This window comes from Gymnogyps californianus, chromosome 6 (genome assembly GCF_018139145.2).
Source record: "Gymnogyps californianus isolate 813 chromosome 6, ASM1813914v2, whole genome shotgun sequence".
NCBI lineage: Eukaryota > Metazoa > Chordata > Aves > Accipitriformes > Cathartidae > Gymnogyps > Gymnogyps californianus.
This window is the reverse complement of record NC_059476.1, coordinates 10,044,310-10,067,610: the sequence shown is the minus strand read 5'-3', so window position 1 is coordinate 10,067,610 and position 23,301 is coordinate 10,044,310. Positions and strand designations below refer to the sequence as shown.

The following is a 23,301-nucleotide window of genomic DNA, read 5'->3' as shown; positions in this document are numbered from 1 at the left end:
TATTTTGTTAACAAACAATACAGAGTATTTTTTGCCAAGTGTAGAAATGGTACAGAAAGTTTTAACTGCAGCACAAGTGCAATGAGAGACTTTGTCCAAAGCTTGACAAAGGTATCTCGACTTTGTTCTTCTCTAATTGTGTGTATGCTTGATTATTGATAAACATCGTCAGTATGAGTATGGCTTACAAATACAGCTAACTCCTAATTACCCAAACTTGTGTGGGCTGGAATGTCTTACGTAATTGAAAAAAACAGGATAATTGGAATACTAGGGAATTTGGCACAGATATGTGCAGTGGGAGTTGGAGTTCCTTCAGCAATGTTTCTTGCCTTCATCAGTGCCTCAGTACTGTCTGATCCATGTTCCCTTTTACTCCAAATGATGGGGGGGGGGACGGACGGGACTTTATTCTGGGAGATCTGAGATAGCTTGGTATGCAGCCATCTTGAGTCTGGAGAGTTCACGAAATTTGATTTCATGTTAGGCAAGAGTTTTTAGGCAAACTTTACAAGATTAACGTGCTTCCAGGTGGGGAAAAAAGGCCACGTAAGCTTTATGTTGGCTCAGTGGAGAACTTGGGCTAATAAGCCTGCCAGACTGAAACAAGCTCCGAGTAGCATGTGTAGTCTACAACTGAAACAGATTTTTTCTAGGTAAATGAGTTGACCACTTATAAAAACACAGTTGTTTTTTTTTTCCTAGTACATTAGTATGCAGGCTTAGCTGAATGTTTGTCTGGTAAGAGTTGTTTGATAAAGAATAAACTCACTGGAAAGACCACAAGGCTTATAAGACACTCATTGCAAAGTCAAAATCTCTTTTGTTTCATAGAATTTTGTTTCTGAATACTTGCTGATGTGACAAAGCTATGCATAAGTATAAACTTAACATAGGCCACACGTTCACCAGTATTGAAAGAAACTTACTGTTTCAGCTACTGTAAAATTGCCTATTCTGAATTTTTGCCCTATGGATATTGGAAATCATGTAAATTTTTTTTGTACCTGCTGAACAACCTTAATTGAAACAAATTTATGGATGGAGGACACTAAGACTTATATCAAGTGATAAGCACAGAGTGGTGAAACTGTTGCTTTAATAATACCACTGATGGTAGGTTTGAGTAAATGTAGTATCAGAGTGGTAATAAGAAGTGACTTCCAGAATGTGTCATGGTCCTAGGATCTCCATTTGCTCAAACATGCTAGCAGAATAGTAGGAGTAGATAAGAGCCTTGTGTCTTCCTGCAAATACTCCGTAACACATGCATGCATTAGCATTGTTAATCAGATCCCTTTGCAAATACTTCTGCTTCTAGGAAGTTCCATGGAAGGCATAACTGGCAGAGGGAACTTGCTGTTGACAGCTGCAGCTGATAAAGGAAATACCGTGAGTTATTGCACTTTGTAACTGCCCCAAATACTCTGAGCATTTCTAGATAGGAGAAATGATCAGCACAGATTGCTCTTTCTAGAACTTTGAGATTTTGACTCTCTTTATTGTCACATTTTGGTATATTAGAATATTTCTACCCTAACGGGCAGCTTTTGTCTAGTAAGAATCACTATTTTTCTTCCACAGGTGTCGCATTCTGATTTGATTCACGAGAAGCCAAAGAAATTGCAGTATTCCTCTGAGAATGTTTTCTCTATTGGCTATGATAAGAGTCTCTTCAGTTCTTTAATATCACCCCCTCAAATGAGGACTTGCCATCATTGCGGTCTGTTTGGTAAGTGCCTATTGTCCTGTAGTCTGTGATGCATAGTATATTTATCAGTGAAACCGGATCAGAAGGTTTGCTCAGAAATGTCTTAAAATGGATGTGTATTTTTATCTCTGAGATGCAAGTATAGCGACTATTCAGAACGTGGTTAGAGTTAGGGAACTGATAAACAGAAGAGAGCATCTCCTTAATCAAAAATGGTTGGGTTTTTTGCTTCTTAAATATAGAAGGAATTTGGGACGTCTGGGTCAGTAATGTCTGATAGCTATATGTGAATACAAATACCTATTTGTATGTGCTTAGAACTGTAGTGGAACCGTCTTGTAAAGCAGTTATTAAATAATACATGGAGTCTGTATCTTAACAGCTGTTGTCTCTTCTGACATAGATGTTTCTCTCTGACTTTTTTTTTTTAAGGATCCCTCAGATGTTCACAATGCAAGCAAATATACTATTGCTCTGCAGATTGTCAGAAAAAAGATTGGCCAGCACATAGTGTTGTATGTGAGCCAACTAAACAGAAGTAAGTTTTTTAAAAGTTCTGCCAAATAATCTTTACAGAAAGACAATATCCCTCCTAATACAACTTAAATGACCATGTAAAGGCGCTATTACAGTAAAATATGTTGCTTATTCTTAGGTTAGTACTGCATTATCTCATACTTGTCAGAAAACTCAGCTCTCTTGCTTTAGAAGGGTGACTTGAAAGATATTATTGGAGTTCTTAAGGTTCTGTAGTGTGACTTAACGCAAAAGCATTACTTTTACTTGCATCAGAAGTACGTGAGCGTGCAGTAAGAATACCAGTTTATCACATGACTTTGTTATTGCTGTTGATGACGTAGGGAAAGGAGGAGAAATGAGACTGTGCTTTTCAGCAGTGGCATGGTTAATGGATTGCACTTAACAGACTCTGAAGAGGCACCCTTTGAATCTAACTGTAGCCTCAGTGAACTTCATGGATATTTTATCTTTGATGAGCACAGCTGCAATTAGAAGAAGTTGTCTCAGCCAGGCCATTCTCCAGCTGCTCATTATTGCTTTTTGACGTGCCAGTTTAGATGCTCAAGAGATCACTGCCTGATCTGTTTCAATTAAAGTAAGCACCATTAGGTTATGACATGGTACAAATTGACTGGCTGGCTTTGGAACAGTTTGGGGGAGTGATCTGAGTGTTTAAGCTGACAATCTCGAGCAAGGAGTGATGATCGCAGTTCAGTGAATCTGCAACCACGTGTCCATAATTAAAGTTTACAAGAGATTTTTTTTTTTTTCCCACAAGTTCTGCTACAGTGACTGAATGGGGGGGACATGGGGGCAATCTGTCATATATGTTATCTGGATATTACTTAGGTATTCAACTGAAATAGCAACTTTTTTTTTTTTTTTTTTTCAATTTTATAGTTCTTAAGGTTGGCTTGGGATTACAGTGTTAGCAGAGCTCCACAACAACAGTGTAAGATTTCTTCTCCATTTTAATCAAAATTAATTTATTTTTTGTTGATGGCATCAGAAAAAACACACCAGATGTTGCATGACAGGGAACTAACAAATTTGCCATCCTACGTTTTCTTGGAGGAAGAATAAGGGTTAACAAAACCCACATATTATGGACACAGCCTTTTTGTTCTCTTTGCAAGTAGGTGTTATGAATGCTACTTGTCTGTCTTTGGTTCTTCAAAATTAACATCTTTTTCTTTGATTACAGTGTAAGTAATAAAAACGGAGGCAAGTTACCTGCTAAAACAGAGAAGGGAGTTTATCTTAAGGTATAGAATACAATTTTCGCTGTATCTTGAATGGATCTGGTGTGAACTAGTTGCAATATGTTTAATTTAACCTGTACAGGAAAGGAACAAGTTCCAAAGATCATAATCTACTCCTTTTAAAAAGATCAGTGCTTCAAATCAAAAGTTACTGGGAGAAGCATTCAAAAATACATTACTTCTAGAGCCCTTAGCAACACTATCAGACAACTTGGTTTTTGTTTGAAAAAACATTTGTGAAAAAGTTAAAAATCAAGACACGTATGATGTTGCTAGAGAAATATTGTAGGAAGGAAACACATGTAGCTTGTCCAATTCAGAAAAATTCTGGTGTCATGTTTTCTGTGTAGATGATGAACTGACGCTTGGAGCCTCGTAAATTATCTCAGAAATACATTCAATGTAGTATTGTATAGTAACAGATGCAGATAAGCTTTTGTCTCTTTGCTGTAGCAGGAATTAAACATGACGCAGTTCTTCTTTGTAATGTTTTGAAGCCATTCGTGATCTACTTTCAGCCAAACATTGCCTGTAGTCTTCCCATGAACTCTTCTGCAGGAGATCATTTTGTTGTCTTTGTGGTTTCTTGGGATGATATTTATGAAAGCAAGTAACTGTGCATACCTCGAACTAGCCTCATGTTTGCACTGTACAAGAAAACTACTTCATCATGCACTTCTTTGAAGTAGCTCATTCATCTGTTTAACTTTTCAAAGGAATTTAGAAAGGAGGCTTCATTTTGGGTCATGAGACTTCTGTTAGTTCATCCTGATAAGTTTTTGCTGTATGTGTTACTTGACACTGTGTTCTAATAAAACTGATCAACTAATAGTGAGGGACCTTTGTATCAAGAGGATGTACAATATGAATAAACAATTTGTAGCCAATTTATTTTGAAATAACAGAAAGTTTTATTTTTCCCTGGTTCATCTTCTGAAACACAAGTAAGTTCTGCAGAAGTCAGAGAGCTTATATTGTGTATTGAACAATATTTAATGTATCTTGCTATTGTACTGTGAGATGTGTTTTTATGGAAAATCTTCTAGAAGGATCTTTGTTGCAAGTAAACAATTAATTTGGCAGTTGCAACAGTAATCTCGGTAATCATGCATTGTCTGCGGTATATTGGTCCAAATGTAAAAGAGGTTTTCCCTAAGGATGTGTATGAGGTTATTTTTCTAGTGTTTTTAGGATGTCACAGACACAGATGGTATGCATTAGGTAGGTTGCACTAAATGTTTAGACTCTTTTTTAAAAATGGATGCCAGCAGTTAAACCAGTAGCTGTAATCTACTCTGTGGCGTTAAGGCTACAAGGAAGCAGGTGGAATTCAATTCCTCTTATTTATGAGAGCATCATAAGCAGGAAATATAGCTGAGTTGTCCTGTAAAACAGGCGTGAAAGGAGGAGGTGAATCTGTGAGACTTCAGCACTTGTTTTTCAATGTCTGTTTAGTATATTTCTGTGCTAATGTTTTAAGTATTTTCAAGAGTAATACAAAGTCTGTAAGACTCTTTATTGAAAGTCAACAAAAGCACTTACCTGTTTCTTGAAAGACAAAAAGTTCTTTTTTCATTTGTTACTACAAGGAGCTACAGCTGAACAACTCCAGTTTAAACTTAACTTGTAGCTGTTTTAAATAGGATAATGCAACTTCTGTGGATGCTCTCAAGACAGAAGAGCACATCAAGAAAATAATGCTTACAGATCTCCAGACTCTAGGGATCAAAAAAGCTATGGAAGTACAGGTACTTTTATTTTGGAGGAATCCTACAATGCTTTGTTAGGTTGCATTTGAAGCTTTGCTAAGCATATATAGCTGCGTGTCACCTCAGCTCTTTCTCTCATTTTGCTCACATGTAAAATTCCTTTATTTTTATAAAGATGAGTAAATGCAAGCGGGGTTGGGGGGGAGTAAGTGAGGAAGATTATTTCTGTGAAGGTGAACGTCACTGGTTTTGTTCCTTGCAGTTAATTACTGCTAGATTCAAAACAAAAGAACAAAATCAGATATAGGGTGAAATGTATTTATTGAAATGAACACTAGTCCTGAGCAATATACTGTAGGTTGTTCTTGCAAGATTATCATCTACTATGGCTTTTCTCTTTAGGGTACAGTAACAGAGTTCAAGAGTCCAAGTGAATTTTACGTACAGATGAGTTCTCCAGAAGTTTTAGACCAGATCAGTAAACTTTCTGTGAAACTGCAAGACTGTTATGCTAATGCAGTTATTCAAGAGCAATATATTGCAATCAAAGGGGAAGTCTGCGTTGCAAGGTGTTCTTTGGATCAGGTAACATCTGATTGTCCATAAAATAACCATTCTATGTTGATCTCATCATGTTTTGCATGTTCTGCTTTTATGTCTCTACCAGTGAAGGCTGCTAATTAGAGATCAGTTTATTGTGGTAGAATTGTGGTAGTAACTAGCTTTATAACATCTGGAACTCAAATTTAAGGTACTGATTTCCCCCACCCCTAAAAAGTTTACTTCTATGTTTTTATGAACTTGAGCCCTGTTGGCACTGTTTGTCCTACTGTTGCTTGAAGGCTGTGTGTGTTCTTAGCAAATTTAAACTACTGTAGTTAGAATGGTTTGGAATATGACTCTGCTTAATTAAAGAAGTTATTCTTACTTCATTTCTTACCTGACTTTGCTGGTTGCATTTCTATAGCCACATCTAGTTCTTGTTTCCCTTCCCACCGCTTTTTTGTATTTCTTCCCCTTTTTCTCCTCTATTGTTAGCAGATTCTTGATTTACTGTACAGTAGCCAGTATCCATAGGAGTAGAATTTTATCTTCACAGCAGTCAACACTACAGTGAGTTGTGTTCATCTGAGTTCCTTCAGAACTGGTCAGTGCCTTTGTTGATAAAGAAATGTGATGAAGTAAAGCAAAATGTGTTGTGTTCTTACTAAGATTATCGTTTATTCCTACACAGACCTGGAATAGAGCACTGGTAAAAGATGTGGATATATTGCAAAAGAAAGCACGAGTACTCTATATAGATTATGGAAATGAAGAAAATATTCCACTCTCCTGGATTAAAGCTCTGCACAGAGACATTGAACTGTTGTTTCCTCCATGTGTGAGTTCTATTTTCCTAACAGTAGCTGCGGTATTTTAAATTAATAGCTCTGAAATGTGTAACTCATGTCTCAGTGTAACTATTATTATCACAGTATTTTGTGTTCAGTGGAAGTGATGCATAAAACCTGCTATACTACACTAAGTTCACCTTCTGAAATGTTTCCTAGCTATTCCACAGGAGTGAGGAAGGCCACCTGGCTTTTTTTCTTCCTAGTCCCAGAATTGTTGGGTTCTGAGCTGATAAAAAAACCCTGCAGGGCGGTTAGGTCCACATGTCCCTTATACGCTGGAGGACAGCAGGGGAAACATTCTGCCTGCGTATTCTAATCTGGTCTCATGCAGTAGTGAAAAATCGCTTGTAGTTTGGGCAAACTTTGGAATAAAGACAGCTGTTGGTCTGAGTTCATTGCCATACTGTGCGATGTCTTCCATTACCAAATAGATGGTCTAGCTTTAGTCTGTGAGTTAAACTAGTATGTTTAACTATGCACAAAGAAGAATAGAGAAGCATTCTTTCAACCGGTGACAACTGTAACTAGCTACTATTGGAATAGTGTTTCATAGCTTGTTCACATGACTTTCTGCTAGGTCCATAAAAGATTTTGAAAGCTGTTTGAATCTTGCTTGGCTTTAAGTCGTCAGTGTCTGCTGAGGGCAAGTTAGGACATGCCCCTGTGGTCAGATGTGATGTGTGATACAACCATGCCTTACATAAGACGGTATAAATAGTGGGAGAATTGGAGGAAATGTAGTTTACAGTTTGAACTTAATTTCCTAATTCTTAACTCTCTTGCAAAGAAGTTAGTTGAATTGATAGCATTTAAAATTCCACCAGCAGCTTTAACTTTTATATGCAAGGTGATATTTCCAAGGGCCTTAATTATTTAGTCACTTTTTGTACAGGACAAACAACCCCCTATCCCCTCTTGTTCTAATTGTAATTCTTTCCAGGCCATTAAGTGTTCCTTTGCTAATTATGATCCAAAAGAAAAAGGATGGAATGAAGGCATCCCCAGCTTTTCTTCCCAACTCATGGGAAAACACTGTTCAGTAACTGTTGTTGACGTATTACAGGAGGAAATGATGTTGAGTTTTGCTGTAGATGTTGTTCTTCCAGATTTTGGTAAGTACTTGGTAGCGTGGGGGAAAAAAACACAACACAGTTGATAAGTCTTTCATGTTCACTTTCCTTCCCCCTACCCCTGCCCAATACCTTTAAAAGAGGAGAGTTTTTTTCTTTTGCTCTCCTCCCTCTTGTCACTCTCCCAACCTGCCCCTTGATTTTTTAAATTTTATTTTAATTTTCTTTTATTTCACCTTTTCCATATAGAGGTCATTTTAAAAAGTCTGTACCTGAAATATCTTCTTACACTTAATAATCTTAAATTTTAGTAAGGTTACTTTTCCAGTAGAATTGTAATAAATTCAGCGTTTTCTGGATTATGTTTTAATTGATGCGTGCAAATTTAGGACCATGTTGTTCCTTTTATCTCACGCATTTTTAACTTTTTAAAAGTGATAGTATCAGTTTCTAGTTCCACTAAGGATTTTACCAGCTTTTTTTGTATTTCATACATGCTCACTAAAAAAGCATCCCAAAGAAAGTGCAAGCACTGGATGTTGTTGTATCTAGTTGGAGAACTCTAAGCATGTTTGTATTTCTAACTTAGCAATCCTCAGTGGATAGAGACAAGCAGAGCACCTGACCTTTGAGGAGTCTGAATTCAGATTTTCAGTTGAGCTGGGAGGGTGGCTTTGATTGTGGAACCAGATCAATACACAGAAGGTGTGCCTGTTGTCATTATTTGGAGGGCTGTTTTGTTTGGGTGCTTTTCTGGCTGCAGAGCAAGAACAATATAGTGCTAAGAGCATATTCTTTTCATTGATATGCAGTCCACAGAAACTTTGAAGGAAGTGATGGTTGGTCCTCTTAGCTTGCTAAAATTCCTGATGTGCAGGAAGCTTATCTCCATGTCACAGTGCCTGCAATCTATAAAATGATGGTTCACCTTAGTCCTGTGTAAATTCAACTGATACAGGGTTGTGCTGGGCATATTTCACATTTGGTTGCTTTACAGCACACTAATAGCAAAGCAGTATAACTTGCCAACCTCTTGGAGAGAAAATCACAAAAATCTCACTGCATTCATGGAATGTTGCATGCATCTATTCCATGACCTTACAAGCAACTTAAACATCTGTATTCAGGTTTTCAGTTGAAAATAATTATATTGAAAGCTTGGAATCCTGCTTCATGCATTGGAAATGGAGTATGTAATAGCAAAGAAACTCAAGATTTCTTTGTAAATCTTGGTAACTCATTGCATAGTCAGTGTTGTAAATATGGAGGTAAGTTGTGAATCCTTGTGTGAAAACCTGTAATCAGTTTTTCAGCCAACAGTCTTTAGTGACTACAAGTAAATGTTGATTATTACTGCTTTACTCATTTTATTTAGTCACAGTCTTGGAGCTGTGAATGTCTTCAGAAAACTCAAGTAGTTGAGTTACTTTGAAACTACTTTTATTTTACATTCTAAGTATATCAAGTGCTCAACAAATAAGTAGAACATGCTCACCTTGTGATAGGGATATAGGTCAGGCTCAGAAGATGGTTTGAAATAAAACTAAATGATGACTATCTTGTGTGGTAAATTATTTTGTTTCTTATATCTGTATTTTAGGAGGCTGCCTAGGTAAAGTACCTTCAGAAATGAGGTCTGATTTAACTCCAGGAAGTAATGCCAAAGGAGCAGACTCTCCAAGAGGTAAGCAAGCAAATCAAACTTCTTAGTAAGAGGCAGAAAAAACTTGGGGAATTTTAAGTCCTCCTGTGTCGCATGATATTCTGAATGTAGTAAATATTTTAGCTGTTCACTAGCGTCACCTCCTACTTAAAAGCATTGGCTAGTGGAGCTTCCTTCAGTTCACTAGTGACAGTAGCGCATACACTTTTTAATAGTATGAAGTACTTGTTTAGTGATGATTATGTGAGCATTAATTTCATGAATAATATGACAGGAGCCTTCAAAGTCCAAAGAGTCAGCAAAAAGTATAAACTGCTTCAGTGTGTTTAAATTTTGTAGTTTAATTTAGTATAGTTTTTAAGTCTGTGAATCCTGGCTGGTGAGGTTGCACATTTCAAAGTTATCTAGCTTTTGATCAGTAACCTTTTTTTTTTTTTTTTTAAATGTACAGTGTCAGAAGACCATTCTAAGGGAAGTAAAGAAAAAATACCTGAAGATGAAGAATTTCTTCACTGTGCTAATTCAGTTGCAGAGTGCGTCTCCGTAAACATCGGAGATGCATTTTCTGGCGTGGTTTCCTGTGTTCAAAATCCAGAAAACTTCTTCTGTCAGCAGATACACAGTGCCCGTAAGTGACATGTTGAAAACGGGATGTAAGATACTAGTATGGCATTTTTCTTTTCAGTAGAGGGTGGCTGGAGGGAGGTGTTGCTGGTCTTGTAGTTTGACCTGAAATGGTGATTCCCTGTAGCATTAGGCCATGCCTCAGACAGTTAAGAGCCATGGTGTTGTAGAGGATGTTTTTGGCAGTGTTAGCTGTTAATATTATTTACTAACCTGTAAGGTGATAATTTGTGGGCCGTCTGAGTAGTGCAAAGTAGAAGAATAGCGTGGCATGGATTTTAGCAATGTGAAGTCAATTTGTATCTCAGATATTTAATGTGAAATACGTTCTCTCACGTGTTCCAGAAATGTGTGAGAGTTTCTAATTACTTTGTTTATTTCTATGATGCCTTGTTGCTTTACCACTGAAGGGAAGTGTTTCCTTACAGGCTGGGTGCGTGGGCTGAACTTCTTTGTTACATAGTATGGGGAGAATATCTGGGTATGAGAAGGCCAGATAATAGTGTCCAAACCCTGCTTTGGTGTCTTCTGACACAGTAAAACATAAGACCGTAACACTGTAGTGGGCCAGAGTGCTAGGCTGCAGGGACTTGTGGTGCATCTCCCACGGTACCCATAAACAGATGTCTGGGGAGAATAAGAGCAGAGTAAGTTTGTGGGATGTGTCCTCCTAGTGCTGTCCGAGCCAGCATTTTTTTTCAGCTAAAAGGGCTTTTGCAGCTGGATGTGATGTGGTGTATCTCCTACAGTGGATTTCTCTTCTGTGTACTTGTGCAGCCTTTGAATTCTGGGTAGACTCATAGCATAGCATGTCCTTTGGCAAGAAGTGACATTCATCATCTGCCTGTTGTTTGAAGGGCTGTCTTCCTTGGTTCCTTTCTAGCATGCCTCCACTAGCTTGGTTTTAATTCCTGCTGGCTTCAGTTTTGTTCCTGTGTTGAAAAAGTCTGTGACTGGTTTTCCCTGTCCTTTCTCTTTACCACTGTGATTTCTCAGACTCATGTGAGAACTCTCTTCGATCTTACTGATTGAAGAGTCCTAGTCTCATCACTCTTTTGGTATTACGTTAAACTTTATGTGAAGTAATCTCCATTATACTACGAGATGTTCTTCCAGGCTTTGAACTTAAGATTTGTGTACTTCTGTAATAATTACAAGACAGTGTATATTCCAAAACCTATGTATTTTAACATCAGGTCAACTTGCTGAGCTTCAAGTGTCTCTTAATGAACATTGTGACAAATTTCCCAGTAGTCCAGCTTTCCGTCCTGCTGCTGGAAATGTGTGCTGTGCCCAGTTCACAGGTAAAAATGAAGTGAAAATATGGCTCTTAATTTATGTCACTTTATTACAAAAAATGAACACACTTTATAATTATGTTTAGAAATGTTTCATATAGAGTTTATTTTATTTGTGTCTGGTTTTAGCTGTGAATAGCATTTGGTAGCGATTTTAAAAAATTATTAATAGCAAATGGTGACATCTATAAAATACTAGTTTAAAAAAAGACCATAAAACGGTCCCCTCATTGAGCAAACTCTTAACACTGCCTTCATTTTTGTACAAAGCAGCTTTTTAAGAGACCATGAAGAAATTTAGGTTTTTATATGTTGGTGAGCACTGTTTTCTGTGGCTGGAAATAAATATAGACTTGAAATTTTAGACCCCAAAAAAGGGACAGAAGAAATGGGATTATATGTAACAATGCTGCTCTGATAGACTTCTCAAAATGTTATTTAGCTGGGACCTGGTAGTCCTGAATTGTATGTTCATAACTTAGTTTCCACCTGACAGTTATCACTGATGTCAAGTTTCTGCAAGTCTCGTGACAAAATTGAATCTTGCCTAAACATAGGCTAGTATTCTGCATAAAGCAGTGTTTTGTGCTAGGAATTGGGAAGTCTATATGAAAGAAATACCTTTTATTTGTTAGAATCTGAAGTCTTGTTTGCCTGAGGGCAGTAGGATGAAGATGAATCTCTTTTCCTCACAGATCATTCTCCTTTTCATCCAGCGTTTAACAAGGAAAAAAACTCCACACATTGCTGTTCTTACGCCTTCTTTCTGGTCAGAAGTGTTGCTGCTATAACTTCTTTATGTAATTGATAAACATTCCTGGTCACTTATTTCCTTCCATTTCCTGTGGTTTTGCTGCTTTGAATAAATTAGCTGTGGGACTGAACAGATAAGCTGAAATAAATGCTTTTTTGCATGTTCAGAAAAAGCTAGTACTGCCAATAAGCTGTCTTGGCGTTTGAATGGGCACTGGTTTCAGGTGCCTAGCTAGGGAAAGCTATCAGTTCAGTACCTCAGATGTCTTAATAAACTTGAGTAAGCTTGTATTTCTATTTCTCAAATATTTTAATTGAATTAAAATATTTAAATTATTAGACCTGTTGTGTGGCCTTTGAATTGCATGTCATTGTGGTCAGCTGAGATACTGTTTGCTGTTTGTTTAAATTTATTGAACTTAAACACTACATCCACATAATGTAGTAAATTCTTTGTTGCAATATATATTTGGGGGGGGGGGTGTTCTTTACAGAAAGAATGAATTTGCAACACTCAACTCGTACGAGGGATGATGGTGGTCGATGTTGTGTCCATAAGGGTTTTGTGAAGGTTTATGTGAACTGTAATGCTGCTGTTTTGTGTTGAGATTGACGTATTTTTATATTGGTCTGCCCAAAAAATGATTCTGTTCTCGGAAGTTAAGAATAAGTACAATGAACTTCTGTATCTTCCTTTCTAGCAGACAATGTTTGGTATCGTGCTGCTGTTATAGCATATGTTTCTGAAGATACTGTTTTGGTGGGCTATATAGATTATGGTAATTTTGAAGTTCTTCCGCTGACTAGACTTCGTCCTATGATTCCAAGATTAATGGACTTGCCAGCTCAAGCCATAAGATGTACCTTGGCAGGTATGGACAAATGATAAGCTGTTTCAAACTGGATAGAGGCAGAATAAGTGGGGTTAGATAACGATCACACCTGTAGTATCTTACATTGAAATATGGGGAAGGATGGAGATATTTCCAGAATTCTTAATTGTTGTGGCATATCTACAAAACATGACAAATCTTTCCTAATGTACCTGGTAACCTGCAGTTGTACGTTTGGAAAACTGTTATATTAACATACCTGTTAGGTTTTGCGTGTGCTTTTGTTCCAAGCAAAATCCAGTCACCTACTGGATTTGTGGAATTCTTAAATCTGTTGTGGTTCTAATACTGCAGGGGAAGGTAAAATTTCATTTTATATCTTGAAATTCAGAACTGTATCTGTCCCCCTCCCCTGGGGCAAATCTAGTGAAACTACTGGTAGACTCCTCTCCATAAGCTTGTGAAATCTGTCAAGTTGGAAAGGACATTGATGCTTACTAGTTCATCCTTCTGTATCAAGCCAGGATCATAATCTGATTTTTTGACATATTGGTTTAACCTACTGTTGGAAATTGTTTATTTTCTCTGTTTGTTCCCATCACTATGCAAGAGAGTCCCCCACTTTGCTTCAATACCTGTTCTTTAGAATACTTGATGTCTAGCCTTCTTTTACAATACTTGATATTTACCTGGTTTTCAAATTTTTGGTAAAGTTCAGAGCAGCATTCTAGCTTCTTACTTTTGGAGGAAAACGTGAAATAATGCTTCCCTTGTATGTAGAGATGGAACCGACGCATATGGAATGTGACCCAAAGAAATCTCTTTTCTGGGGCAAATCATGATGCCTATAGATGATAATGAGTGTTCTAAGACTAAGAAAGGTCCTAAACACAACATGGACACAAAAAAGTGATCAGATAAGATGTTTTGTGATTAGAGTCAAGGATTACTGCTGCATAAAATATATATTTCTGGAAGGCAACTTCTGCCAATCTGTTACTATAAAGTTCTGGTTATAACTTGCATTTTAGAAATAAATTTAGTAGCACAAAGAGTAAACATTTAAGGAATAAGCAGCTTATAGTAGCAGATACGTTGGCTGAGAGATGATTAATGTTGTTCAAAACTATAGGTTGTATGCATGAGACCCAAAGATTGACACTTCTTATAGACATTCATACTAAGGAAGTATTAAATCTGAATTTACACTTTTCTTTGTGTAACAGACTAGTTGTACATGATCTTTGTCAGATGTTTATTAAATTCAAGTACTACAAAAGTTCAGAATCTAAATAATTGGGTTTGGAATCTTGTTACAAGCGTGAGGAGTGGGGGTGAGTTACTTGGTATATCTGCTGCTTAATCTGTTGTTTTAAACAGTGTTGTTGTACCTTTCCACATATTGTTGGGACTTGGACTGTCCTCAGAACCTTTCCATGCTATGTGACTTTTTAGGTGTAAAGTCACCATTAGGAGCCTGGACCTCAAAAGCTATTTCTTTTATGAACCAACTGGTGACAGACAAAGTGTTCACAGTAAAAGTAGTGGATAAAGAGAGTTATAGATCTGTGGTGGAGCTTGTAGATGCATCAGTTACTCCAGTAATAAATATATCGAGCCATTTCATAGAGAAAGGCTGTGCAGCTGAGGAATCAAGGATGGCCTTACCAGCAATTGGAATGAGTGATGTTAAGCAAGCAAATGGTGAGTACGAGCACATCCTGCTGAACTGGCTTTATTTAACCTCCTGCTGGAGTGGGTACAAAGAATGCAAGTTCTTAACTGGTAAGAACTTTCTGGTCTGGCTCATGAAGTCTAGCCTTCACAGCTCTGAAATTTGGCCATGGCAACTTTGCCATGAAGAAATTGTGTATTTGCTTGTGTGTCTGTATGTGTGTATATGTATGTGTGCATATATATTTGTGCATATATAACAAAGTTGCAGTTGCTTATTTTTGGAAGACCACACTAATATTTCACTTTCTCTGGTTAGAAGTCTTACAATTTCCAGTTGAAGTAGGATATGACTAGTTAGTACCTGCTTGTTCTTATGCCTCTTCCTTTAGCTCAAATAGTATTTCATCTTCATTGTCCTATATTTTACACTTAAACCCACACATTTAGTCCTTGAAAATTTGTTTGACTGCCGTAGCCTATACAATTCAAGGCTATGCCTAAATTGCCTTTTTTGCATTTAGTGACCAAAGAGAGATTTTCAATTGAGAGATTTTCAAATTTTATGTCAGACTTCTTTGCACTGTGGGAAGATTCCTAGCTTCTCTCATATGAAGCATGTTAAGCCCCTCTTTTCCATCCTGTGTCTGGTAAAACTATGTATTCTCTCCTGATCTGTCTGTACTGAAAACTGGGGGAAGTCTTTTTGTCAAGGCTATGTCCAGATCCCTTAATTTTGATCTTCCTCCCTAGATGCTTCGGGGCCAGGACATGGTTATTCCTTATATTTGTTCAGAAGGGTAAGGAATCTTGTATAAAATTCAAATGAAGGGTAACTTTCATGGTTATATCCAAACACTTCTTGATCTATGGCCATCATCCTGGACCTGTTTTGTACTTCGTAGGTTTCTTGGTTACTTCTCACCTTTTTTTTAATTTCTTGCACCGAGTGGGAGCTTTTGAATGCAGGTTCTAAACAGATTATCAACTCTTGTCGTATATGTTTTAAAACTTGTGCTTCTTATATTGGACTTTCAACGGATACATTTCTCTGTCAACTCGCAAAATAATTTTTCATTAACTTGTTTGCTTTATTTAAACTTAGTGATTAAATCTGTGATTGCTGGATCCAGCATGGTATAAGAGTGGGTTTTAGTTAACTTGCCAGAAATTAAGAAACAGTGTATTTTTTTGGTTTAGAGAACTACTTAAATCTCACCATCACATGAAAGAATAAACAATTATATTTTACAGTTATTAAGCATCTTAAAGCTTTCTCTAAACTTTGAGCCATTTGTTAATTCTTATTTTTCTTGGCAATCTTTCTTCCTTCTGGAGTGGAAAATTCAACCAGCTTCTACTTCTTTGAGCATATTTCTCAAAATATGCCGACTGTGCTTTGTCCCTTCCAGTAGAGATCTGGCATTGCTTACAGTGTGAAGGACAGTCTTGTATTCCACTGAAAATAAAGAAGATTTGAGAGCCTGTTGAGAGACTGTTTTGATTGGGGGGGGGGAGGGGGCAGTGTTCTGTGGGTTTTTTTCTTTGCCTGTTGGCAATATGACTTCCTAAAGTAATCTGCTGTCAGACACAATACTGGGCAGATAGAACAGCATCTCAGCACCGCCATCCCTGAAGCTCAAAACTTTCTTGAGCTTTATTTTCAGGAAAAAAATCCAAACACTTAAAACTGGAAAGGTCCACCAAAGTCGGAGGCAAGCCACTTGGACTCGAGTCTTAAAGGGGCTGACAGTATTTCTGCATGCTGCTGCCTACCACAATCTGTAACAAACTTAGCAGCTATGAAAAATACAGGAAAATTTAATAATATGCTAATGGAGGAAACTGGCTTCTCCAATGTGCTGTAATTTAGTTTTCACATGATCTGTTCTTCAACTTGTGTTATATAATAAGCTTCTTTCAGGTACTTGAGTATAATATACTGTGCAAATTTCTGCAACCAGTCTTTCTATTAATCTTTTTGTTCTTTCTCCTCCTTAGGCTATTTCCAGTACTCTTGGTGACAGCTGTTTCCCTCTTTTATGCCCCCTATCCTGTTTCCCAGGAACCAAGGTTCCCCAGAGTCCCTCTTGCTCAGGTTATTGCCACCTAGTCTGTACCTCTTCGTGTGATTACTCTTCCCCATTCATCTATGGCTTGCCCTTCTCAGTAGTGATCAAATACATTAAACAACTGGCACATTTCTCTTACTTGCTCTTATTCTGCAAAGAGGCTCTCACTTGTAGTTAGTCTGTTGGATTATTTATAACAAGAAATTTGAGGACGTGAATGAGTGTTCAGGATGTATAATTTTTTTTCCTTCAAAAATTATTTTAATTTCTCTTCCTTCCTCTAATTCTCTCTTCTCTGTCCTCTCTAGAGGACGCAACGAACAAAAGAATTTGCAAGTGGAGTAAATTAACTCTTAAACAAACAGTAGATGTCATAGTGTGTACGCTGTACAATCCTGGAGAATTCTACTGTCAGATTTCAAATAACAGTGGTAAGTTTATTCAGCTTTTTTCTTTCTGCTAGTTTCTTTGCTTCCTGATTTGTCATTTATTATGGTTCTAATGCATTACTGTTTCAAGTGAGCTTATAGCACCAAGGCTTACCTCTGAGGTTTTTTTTATCTAAGAATGCAAGTGGAATGATGAAGAAATTAAATCATGGTATGTAGTGACTCTGAGATTGAAATCTGAAAATATTGAAGGTAAGGAGTTGAATAAAACTTAATCTAAGAATGTAGAGAAAAGTGAAAAGAGCTACCATAACCTAGGCAAAGGATATCTAAACAAAAGATAGCAAATAAGAGACATGTTCCCTGTGCCCATACGGTATTTACTGGAGCTCTCCTCTAGTACTCTGTCCTTTTCTAATTTATAAAAACTTACAAAGGTTCAAAAGAGAGAAAACAACATGAAAATGAGAAAACACAGCTTTTGAGACTTGACTCTCTCTTGGATAAGCTCAAAAAAAAAATATTGTTCCTCTATTGGCATGTGTAAAGACTTCTGATAGCCACTGGCTTTTTGACCTGCTAGAAAAAGAGCATGATGAAATTCAGTGGCTGGAAGTGGAAGCTAAATGCATTCAAATCAAAGATATAGGGCAGATCTTAAAAAGTGAGGGAAGTTTATTCCTTGACTTACTAGGGATAGCATAGATTCTTCATGGCTTATCACCTTTAAAACATGACTGAATTCCTCCCTAAAAGTGATGGTATGGAGCAGGCTAAAGGACTTGATACAAAAAATAAATAAGCGAGCAGGGTGAGATCCCATAATCTGTCATATGCACTGGCTGAACTAGATAATTCCCATGGTGTTATCTGGCTGTAACATATACTTTAGATTTTGGAGTGAAGGGTGCTTGTTGGATTAGCAGGAAGAATTACTGGTCATTTTGCTATCATACTGAACTAATCTGTCAGTAAATATCAGCTGTCTCACCTCTTCCTGTGAATAAGTCTGTCTGGTAAGTTAGTTAACTCAGTGTCAACAGTTCTTTTTTTATGAAATTCTAAGATTCACAGAAATCTCCCATCAAATCTTTTATAAGTAAGCTATACAGCAAACAGTATTGATAAAGTTCAAGTCAGCTTATTTCGTTGATCTTGTCTTTTTTTCTTTCTAATTTTCAGAGTTACTTGCTCTAAACTTACTTAACAAATCATTGTCTGAATATTGTCAGAAAACTCCACCAAGTGTTTTTAAGCCTGAGAATGGAGAACCTTGCTGTGCTTTTTTCTCTGGTAAGTAACAGACTAAAATATTTTTGTGTTTACAGGGTGAACATAAAACAAACAAACAAATTAGCTGATAGTTTGCATTGGAGGATAGCAAAGAATTGGATTTATTTACTAAAAAATAAATAGTAAACTTACTAAATGTGTGAAGTAATTTTTTTTTTAAACTTTTTTAAAATTAGATGATGGTAACTGGTACCGTGCTTTGGTGCAAAACATTACTTCAAATGGAACTGTTAAAGTATGCTTTGTGGACTATGGAAACGTTGAGGAAGTACCACTGGATAAAATACGGCAGATCTCATCCTCATTCCTAAAACTTCCATTTCAAGGAATTAAATGCTGGCTCTCAGGTGGATCTTCTTATGGATTCTTTCTCGTATAAGAGCTATTGCATTTAGAGACTTGCTGCTTTGGGAGAAGGAGGTGATGACAGGGTATACTTCACAAACTCTGTTTTGGGGGGGGGGGGCAGGGTTGGGGGGTGTGTTTTTTGTTTTTATAATAAATGTCTGTATTGCTTCCAGCCTCTGGAAATTGTGGGAGCCATTGTTTTAGCCTTAGTACACAGCAGACTGGCATTTAACAGAAAGATGGTGGCTCTTCCCTGAGCTCCTGACAGTGCTGTGGAGTGATCTGCGTGGAGGTTACTTACTGATTTACCAGTCAAAGGGAACTTGTCATTTAGTTCTGCTTCATCTGTAGTGCTTACTAGTTTTTGGTTGCTGCCTTGCTAGGAGTAAATGTGCTTTTATGCAACTTAATTATTTCTCAAAATTTTCTCAGGCAAAGGAGTTCATCTGTTTTTATGAAGCAAGTTGGCCTTTCAGTTCTCTGTAGGGATGTTTCATTTGATTACCGCAGAGTTTGGCACCATACTGCTGTTTCTCAGTCTTCTACTAATTCTCTGTCTCTTCCTTTTCCACACCAAATCACTCAAAATTCTACAGAATTATTCTTTCTTTCTAATGTAGTCTACTTGGTTTAAAAATAAAAAATGTGGAAACAGGAAAAAGCTCAAAACCACATTTCATCAAGGTGTCTTCTGCTGGTTTTTTTTTTTTTTTTTTTGCTTGAAACACTTTGGTTTTCTGTTCCTTTGATAAAAAGGCTGTATTAAACTGATTCATAAACAATCTTAACAGTGTTGTTTGTGCTAAGGCACAAGGATTTACTTGGTAGAATATCATAAAATGTAGAAAACAAAACTTGGGAGTGCTGAGGAAATGTATTATTTTAGAAGAAAGGAGGAAGAGGGAGACCAGTTAACAGGATGAAGTACAACGTGTATCCTAAGGTAGTAACAGTAGCCTTGGTATTTCAAGTTGTGCTTTTTAAAAAAAAAAAAAGGATTTTTTTTTTTGAAGGAAAATATAATGTTGAAGAAAGTCACTTAATGGAGGTGTTTTGAACAGTTCTCCTACTTCCTAGGTATAAAGCCTGGTAATAGCAAATGGATTCCAGAAGCTACAGCAAGATTTCATATGTACACTGCAGGGATAAAGCTTCAAGCCAGAGTAACTTCCCTTTCCAGAGATGGGGCAGGTGTAGAGCTTATTGACAATTCCACAGGTCATCCAAAAGTGATCAATGAGATATTAACTTCTGAAAAATTGGCTGTAAAGGAAGTTCAACAAGATAAAAATAACTTTCCAAACAAGTCTGACAAAAAAGGTAATTTAAACGAATGTTAACTTTTAGATTGAACAATAATTTTCATTATTCCAGCCTTTAACTGTGATCTTGCTGTTTAACTATAGGTAATATCTGTAATAAACGTGCATAGTTTTGATTATATTGTCAGTTTTTACAGTGAAACCCAAGCTGCCCTGCAGGTGGCATTATAGACAAAAAGAGAAAGAGAAAAATCGCTGGGTTTGTCTTAAATGAATGCTCTTTGAATATTTGATAGTAGAGAATTACAAATTTGCTACGACTGAAACTTTTCCCTTGCTTACTTTCCAATATCTTATTTTTCTGTGGTGTGTTTTACTTTAGCTACTTTTATATGCTAATAGTTTATGAACAGCAAATTAAGCAAGAATTCTCTTGGTTTAGGTTTCTCTTCTTGAAGTGAAGACATGCAGTTGTCTCTAAAATTCAAAAAGATATTCTGTAACAGTTACTTTTAATATGTATGCGCTTGGAGGAAAGCGGTACACTGCATTTTCCTACTATTTTTATTAGAAACCTCACTTGGGCACTGGAAGTGGATTGAATTGGCTATAGATGAAACCGTATCTGTCTGTGTAACAGAAGTTGTAAGCCCAGACTTGTTCTATGCTGTACCAGTTCAAACTAAAGGTAAGAAAAAGTGTTCACTGTTCCTAATATCAGTAAGAAGTCACTGTTGCAAGCTAGTTAATAAAATGAATGCCTATAGCAAACTGAACCATGTCGAAATGTAGCTCAGACAGTAGAAAAATATAAAAAATGCCAAAGGTGGGAGCAGGGGAGCTTAAAAGTAAGTATGGTCTTCATTATGTGCAAATGTGGTTAGTTATCAAATGTGTTTTTCTGTAGATCAAGAGAAGCTACATAGGCAGTTGATTGAACTAGAAGGCTATTGTAAATCTTGTAAGAACCAGCCCTTCAAACCAAAACTGGGTGAAGCCTGTTGTGCCAGGTTTTCAGGTGAGGCAATCATTTGTTCTTACATTTCCTTGACCAGTGTAAAACACAACTTTCATTTTTGCTGTGGAAAAAGGAAAAACACGAACTTTGAAGTGCTTACAGATCTCTTAATTCTGTTACAAAGGATAGCCTGGCTGCATCTTTAGGGCAAAGAAACCATCTGACAGTCCAGGAGAGAAAATAAGGAATAGGTTGTGCCCTGCAAAATGTATGGAGCTTTAAGAGCAAAGAAAGCTAGTTACTGCTTAAACTGATATTTGTTTGTGTTTGAGTCACAGGGCACGAAATTCATGGTAGAGCAATAGTGCACTTGCATCTATACAGACCCATGTCTGGTTTGTGGGTGCCTGGGTGTTGTTTTGTTGTTGCTTTGTGCGAGCATGGGACGGTGACACTGGCTATGACAACTGATCATTCAGCCTTGTTAGCCTAACAAGCTGTCCAGGGTTAGCGAACTGTTAGTTCAAGTCAATAGTATTCTTAACAGTGAGGGAACTTAATTTGTTGTCTTAGTCTTTCAGAAGAGGGGATACTCTGCTGATATATTAACTCAATATTAGGGGAAAAAAAAAAAGTAGTGTTGACTCATAAATATTAAATGTTGACTGCATGTGAGTTGTTACAGGAGATCTGGCTAAGTGCTAAAAATGAACTTGGGTGCTAGATCAGATAACAGCTCATGAAAAACAGGATAGATGAATTAAAAAAAAATACTAAGCAGACCACAAGAGTATACCTAAGTGTTTGAAAGTTGGTTTTAACTTCCACTGATTTTTTTTGTTTGTTTGTTTATGGCTCTTCAGTATAATCAAGGAAAAAGGACTTTTTTTTTCTTTTTAATTTTGGTTATGTTTTGAGAGGGAATATGCGTTGGAAAACAAAGGTAAGGAGCTAGAAATACAGCATGCAGACATCCTTAGAACTATATTGTAGTAAAAATCTTATCTGTATAATTTGAGCAAAATTCTGAAAGCAACACTTACATCTTCATGAATACAGCAGTCAGAAACTATTCCCTTGTTCTGTGGGCTTGCTTCTTATCAAGTGGTCTTTTGTATACCAGAGTATTTAAAAATTCCAGGAAAACTATACAGATTCTTGTTGTCAGGATAAGCTGTGTTTATAAGATGGTACTTCACATGTGATTCTTCTTGTCCCAATCTTTTCAGGTGATGGCCGTTGGTACAGAGCTCTTGTTCTAAAAAGCCTCTCAGTCTGTAGTGAAAGTACTATATGCAGACTATGGGAACACAGAAACTTTACCACTTTCAAAGGTGCTGCCAATCACTGATTCCTACTTAAAGCTGCCTTTTCAGACAATTACATGTTCGCTTACAGGTAAAAAAAAAAACCAAAAAACCAAAACCAACCAAAAACACCACCCCTAAAAAACCCTGACTGTTTTTCTTGAACATTATAAATCTGTACCTATTCTGATGATAGTGTTCATTCCTTAAGACTGATAAACAACATGATGATGTGCTGAAATAGTATACTGGTTAATACTGCGAAAGCTGTTTTAGAAAGTATGCTTTTAGTTAATTATCTATAGAATCTAAGCTATTAGGAAAATTTATCGTCATTTTCAAAAACAGTGATACCATTATGTGTAAGATTCAAGTCATGTCATAAAGGAATTCTTTATAGAACAAAGTTGATTGTACTTTTTTTTTTTTTTTTCCACCAGGAATAGAGAAAGCTGAGTGGTCTCCATTATTACTTGACAGGTTGAAAGAAATGTTGCTGAATAAATATGTCACAATTACAGTGAAAGGGATTAATGGAAATGTGAATTTAGTAACAGTGGAGAAACATTCTGAAAATGGTAGTCTGAATGTAGCTGACAAACTAGTAATGGAAGGTTTGGTCAAATCCTGCAGTGCTCAAAACTTACATACTGAACATCAAGGTACATAGTTTCACTTAATTACTTCAAATTACTTAATTTGAAGAACTGTGGGCATGTGGGATGCCCAAGTGACTTTTTCTTCTAAAAATCTTAGAGAATTCCACACGTCACCTCTTAAAATTAGGGAAGCAGTGTCCATGTGTATTTTGCTCATTCACTTGCTTTGTTTTTTGTAGGCCATGGAGGTGAGACCAAATGCTGCTGCACGGAATTAAAAATGCAAGTAAGATTCAGTCCAAGCAATACTTGCTTTTTTACGTTTCCAGAATTTAAAAGAAACCCTATGTGGGAAGCAAATGGGAGTAGAGAGATAATAGCTAACCGAAACATTGAAGATATGCACAGTGAATATCCCAATGCTTTTTCTCAATTTGTTTTATATGTTAGAGCACCCTGAAACTGATGAAGGGTAGTGTATAGATCATACAGACTTTATTAGTCTATGTTTTGCCATGCATACAGCTCTTTTTTTTTTTTTTTTTTCCCTAGAGTATGAAGGC

General features: G+C 36.9%; 1 protein-coding gene across 2 annotated transcripts; it reads left to right on the top strand.

Moving 5' to 3' along the window:
* The first annotated feature begins 403 nt into the window (after window positions 1–403).
* On the top strand, window positions 404–22,641 carry TDRD1 (tudor domain containing 1). 2 transcript variants are annotated; one of them, XM_050898786.1, is made up of 22 exons: window positions 404–435; window positions 1,322–1,392; window positions 1,585–1,732; window positions 2,144–2,249; window positions 3,435–3,495; window positions 5,136–5,240; window positions 5,604–5,786; window positions 6,436–6,582; window positions 7,536–7,707; window positions 9,266–9,349; window positions 9,780–9,956; window positions 11,149–11,256; window positions 12,705–12,875; window positions 14,292–14,540; window positions 16,891–17,013; window positions 18,154–18,264; window positions 18,441–18,611; window positions 19,690–19,932; window positions 20,446–20,562; window positions 20,782–20,892; window positions 22,062–22,230; window positions 22,580–22,641. In XM_050898786.1, the coding sequence occupies exons 2-21, from the start codon at window positions 1,330–1,332 to the stop codon at window positions 22,181–22,183; spliced, it is 2,772 nt and encodes a 923-aa protein (XP_050754743.1). In that variant the 5' UTR covers window positions 404–435; window positions 1,322–1,329; the 3' UTR covers window positions 22,184–22,230; window positions 22,580–22,641. The 2 variants fall into 2 exon arrangements, with proteins under 2 accessions (XP_050754743.1, XP_050754744.1); XM_050898787.1 differs by lacking the exons at window positions 20,446–20,562; window positions 20,782–20,892; window positions 22,062–22,230; window positions 22,580–22,641 and adding an exon at window positions 20,317–20,424.
* The last annotated feature ends 660 nt before the right edge of the window (window positions 22,642–23,301 follow it).

Excerpts from the sequence above, each read along its gene's own strand:
- TDRD1 (XM_050898786.1), top strand. The coding sequence starts at position 1,330 with ATGGAAGGCATAACTGGCAGAGGGAACTTGCTGTTGACAGCTGCAGCT. Across the intron at positions 5,787-6,435 it reads CAAGGTGTTCTTTGGATCAG|ACCTGGAATAGAGCACTGGT; the intron begins GTAACATCTGAT and ends ATTCCTACACAG. Across the intron at positions 7,708-9,265 it reads TGTTGTTCTTCCAGATTTTG|GAGGCTGCCTAGGTAAAGTA; the intron begins GTAAGTACTTGG and ends TCTGTATTTTAG.